Genomic DNA, 2152 nt, shown 5'->3' on the forward strand with positions numbered 1-2152 from the left:
ATAGGAAAGGAAATATAATGGTGCGGTATACGGAATAGAAATAGTCGGTTGAATATTCTTTGCAGCCAAGTGTATAATGGTATACATAACTAAAAATGAATTATATACATATACAATTATTTCCAAAATTTTATAATACATCAATCAACGTGAATCAACAATACGAGATCATTTTGTCCCATTTTTTTTTTTTTTTTTTTTTTTGGAGATCATTTTATGTTTAATTTACACTGATCAATTAATTGCGAATCGATAAATCTTTTTTAATCAGCTAATGACTAGTAAGTACTTTGATCTTCAAAGACAGGTAATAATAAGTTTTTGAAGTGAATATTTAATTCTTCCCTCCCTCCTCTTCCTATTTTCTTCCATAAATAGAAAAAGTGATCTCGCAAAATTTTCANCGTAGAATAGAAGAAAGAAAATGAATGTGGTGATCAATATCTTGGAAGCGATTCTCAGTCTTGAAAGCTGTCATAATCACAATATTAAGGATCGTTCGTTGCTCGTTATTGTTTAGCGGTCGAACAATTTTTTTCTTTCCTCTTCTGATTCGCTTTCGAAGCTCTCGTTGTTTTCCTCACCAATTTACTATTTTTCTTCCCTTTTTTTTTCGGAGGAGCTTTTGAAACTTTTTGAACGGAATTTTTCGCGGAATTCTTCTTTATCAATGACAATTCCGCGGAAATACGACGCATGGTGAACCGTTTAGGTCGGCGGGTGCAGGAACGCTTCAGTTTTCTTCCGGCTTCGGTCCGTTTCCACACGTAATAAAACTCTACGATGTCCTCCTGTAAATCACAAATTTTTCCTTTCTTTTCAAATTTTTCACGATTAAAGAATGATATTGTAAATGAAAGTATATGTAAGGGGAAAGAATGTGGAAGAAGATGGAAGAATTCGAGTGAGAAGAAAATGAATCTATGATATTATAGAATTCGATCGAGTATCGAATAAATTTGGAATAATTTGAGACGAGAAAATTAATGAAATTGAAATAAAGGAAAGGGAAAAGGAAAGTGAAAAATATTTAAAATATATAAATATAACATACCACATTTTTGTGCGGAAGCAGTTTCCTCTGAATTATACCAAAATTTGACCAATAAGTTAAGAAGCCTTTCTCGAAAAGTTTCTGCAACATCAAATGCAATAGCAAATATAATTAAAATGTCGATTCGATTTAGTAAAAAAGAAAAAAGAAAAAAAGCTATTCTAAAATTATTCGTTGAAAATTTTTAATTCAAGATCGATTCATAATCTATCATCGATTAAAATCAATTAAAAATTTTCGTTATAAAGAAAGGAATTAATTATTATTAAACTTACAATATCTTCCGGCTTCCATTTTTCCACTAATTTTTGAGGCAATTCTTTGTTTAGTAATTTCTTTAATGCTACTTCTGGCAAGTATTCAGAATGAAAAAGAACATCCGTAATATACTGTTCCGCAAATCCTGAACATGCGTTTTCCATGGCTTCCTCGTTAGAAACACCCTGCTTCTCTTGCACAAAAGTCAAGACAGATCGTGCCATAACATTATAATCCGGAAACCACTTATCCACATCTTCGCTGGGGCTCCACAACTTCTCCTCCGGAAAATCACGATATTCTTTCTCCAAATCAGTTGGCTCCCGATATTCCGGGATATCTGCCGTTTCATACGTCTGAAAATTTAAGACATTAGAAAATCTTTGATTCATGACGATTTAATTTTAAACGGTCTTCCACGTGAAAAAAGCATAATGAATAATTAACGGATGATCATCCGGCACTGTTCCAACAATAAGTGTATAAATATATTCAGAGTTTTTCCTTTTAAATATATTTATATTAATAACGTGAAATTTTCGGCATATTTTTAATATAATATTTTATCGATACTTTTCAACAAAAGAAAAATCAAACAAATTCACTTGTATTTACAAGGGATACGTTAAGATAGGATGTATTAGATTTATAAATTTTTTTTTTTCAAATTTTAAATCTTTTTTAATCGTAATATTTCATTTGTTTTCCATCGTTAAATTTGTCACCGTCAAGATTTATTAGATCGAATAGTTTATTACTTTTTTTTTTATTTTATATATTTTATATATTTTTTATATATTTTTTTATTTTATATATTTTATAGTTTATTTTATATATTTT

At 29.6% G+C, this 2152-nt stretch overlaps 1 protein-coding gene across 1 annotated transcript in view; it reads right to left on the reverse strand.

The window, feature by feature from the left end:
• Positions 1-509: 509 nt before the first annotated feature.
• Positions 510-2152, reverse strand: part of LOC116185389 (arginine-glutamic acid dipeptide repeats protein-like) — a 4100-nt gene continuing 2457 nt past the window's right edge. Inside the window, 3 exon segments of the mRNA XM_031509680.1 lie at positions 510-791; positions 1055-1135; positions 1330-1712. Of these exon segments, the coding sequence (XP_031365540.1) occupies positions 510-791; positions 1055-1135; positions 1330-1712 (746 nt within the window).

Source organism: Apis dorsata, unplaced genomic scaffold (genome assembly GCF_000469605.1).
Source record: "Apis dorsata unplaced genomic scaffold, Apis dorsata 1.3 scaffold_19, whole genome shotgun sequence".
Lineage (NCBI taxonomy): Eukaryota > Metazoa > Arthropoda > Insecta > Hymenoptera > Apidae > Apis > Apis dorsata.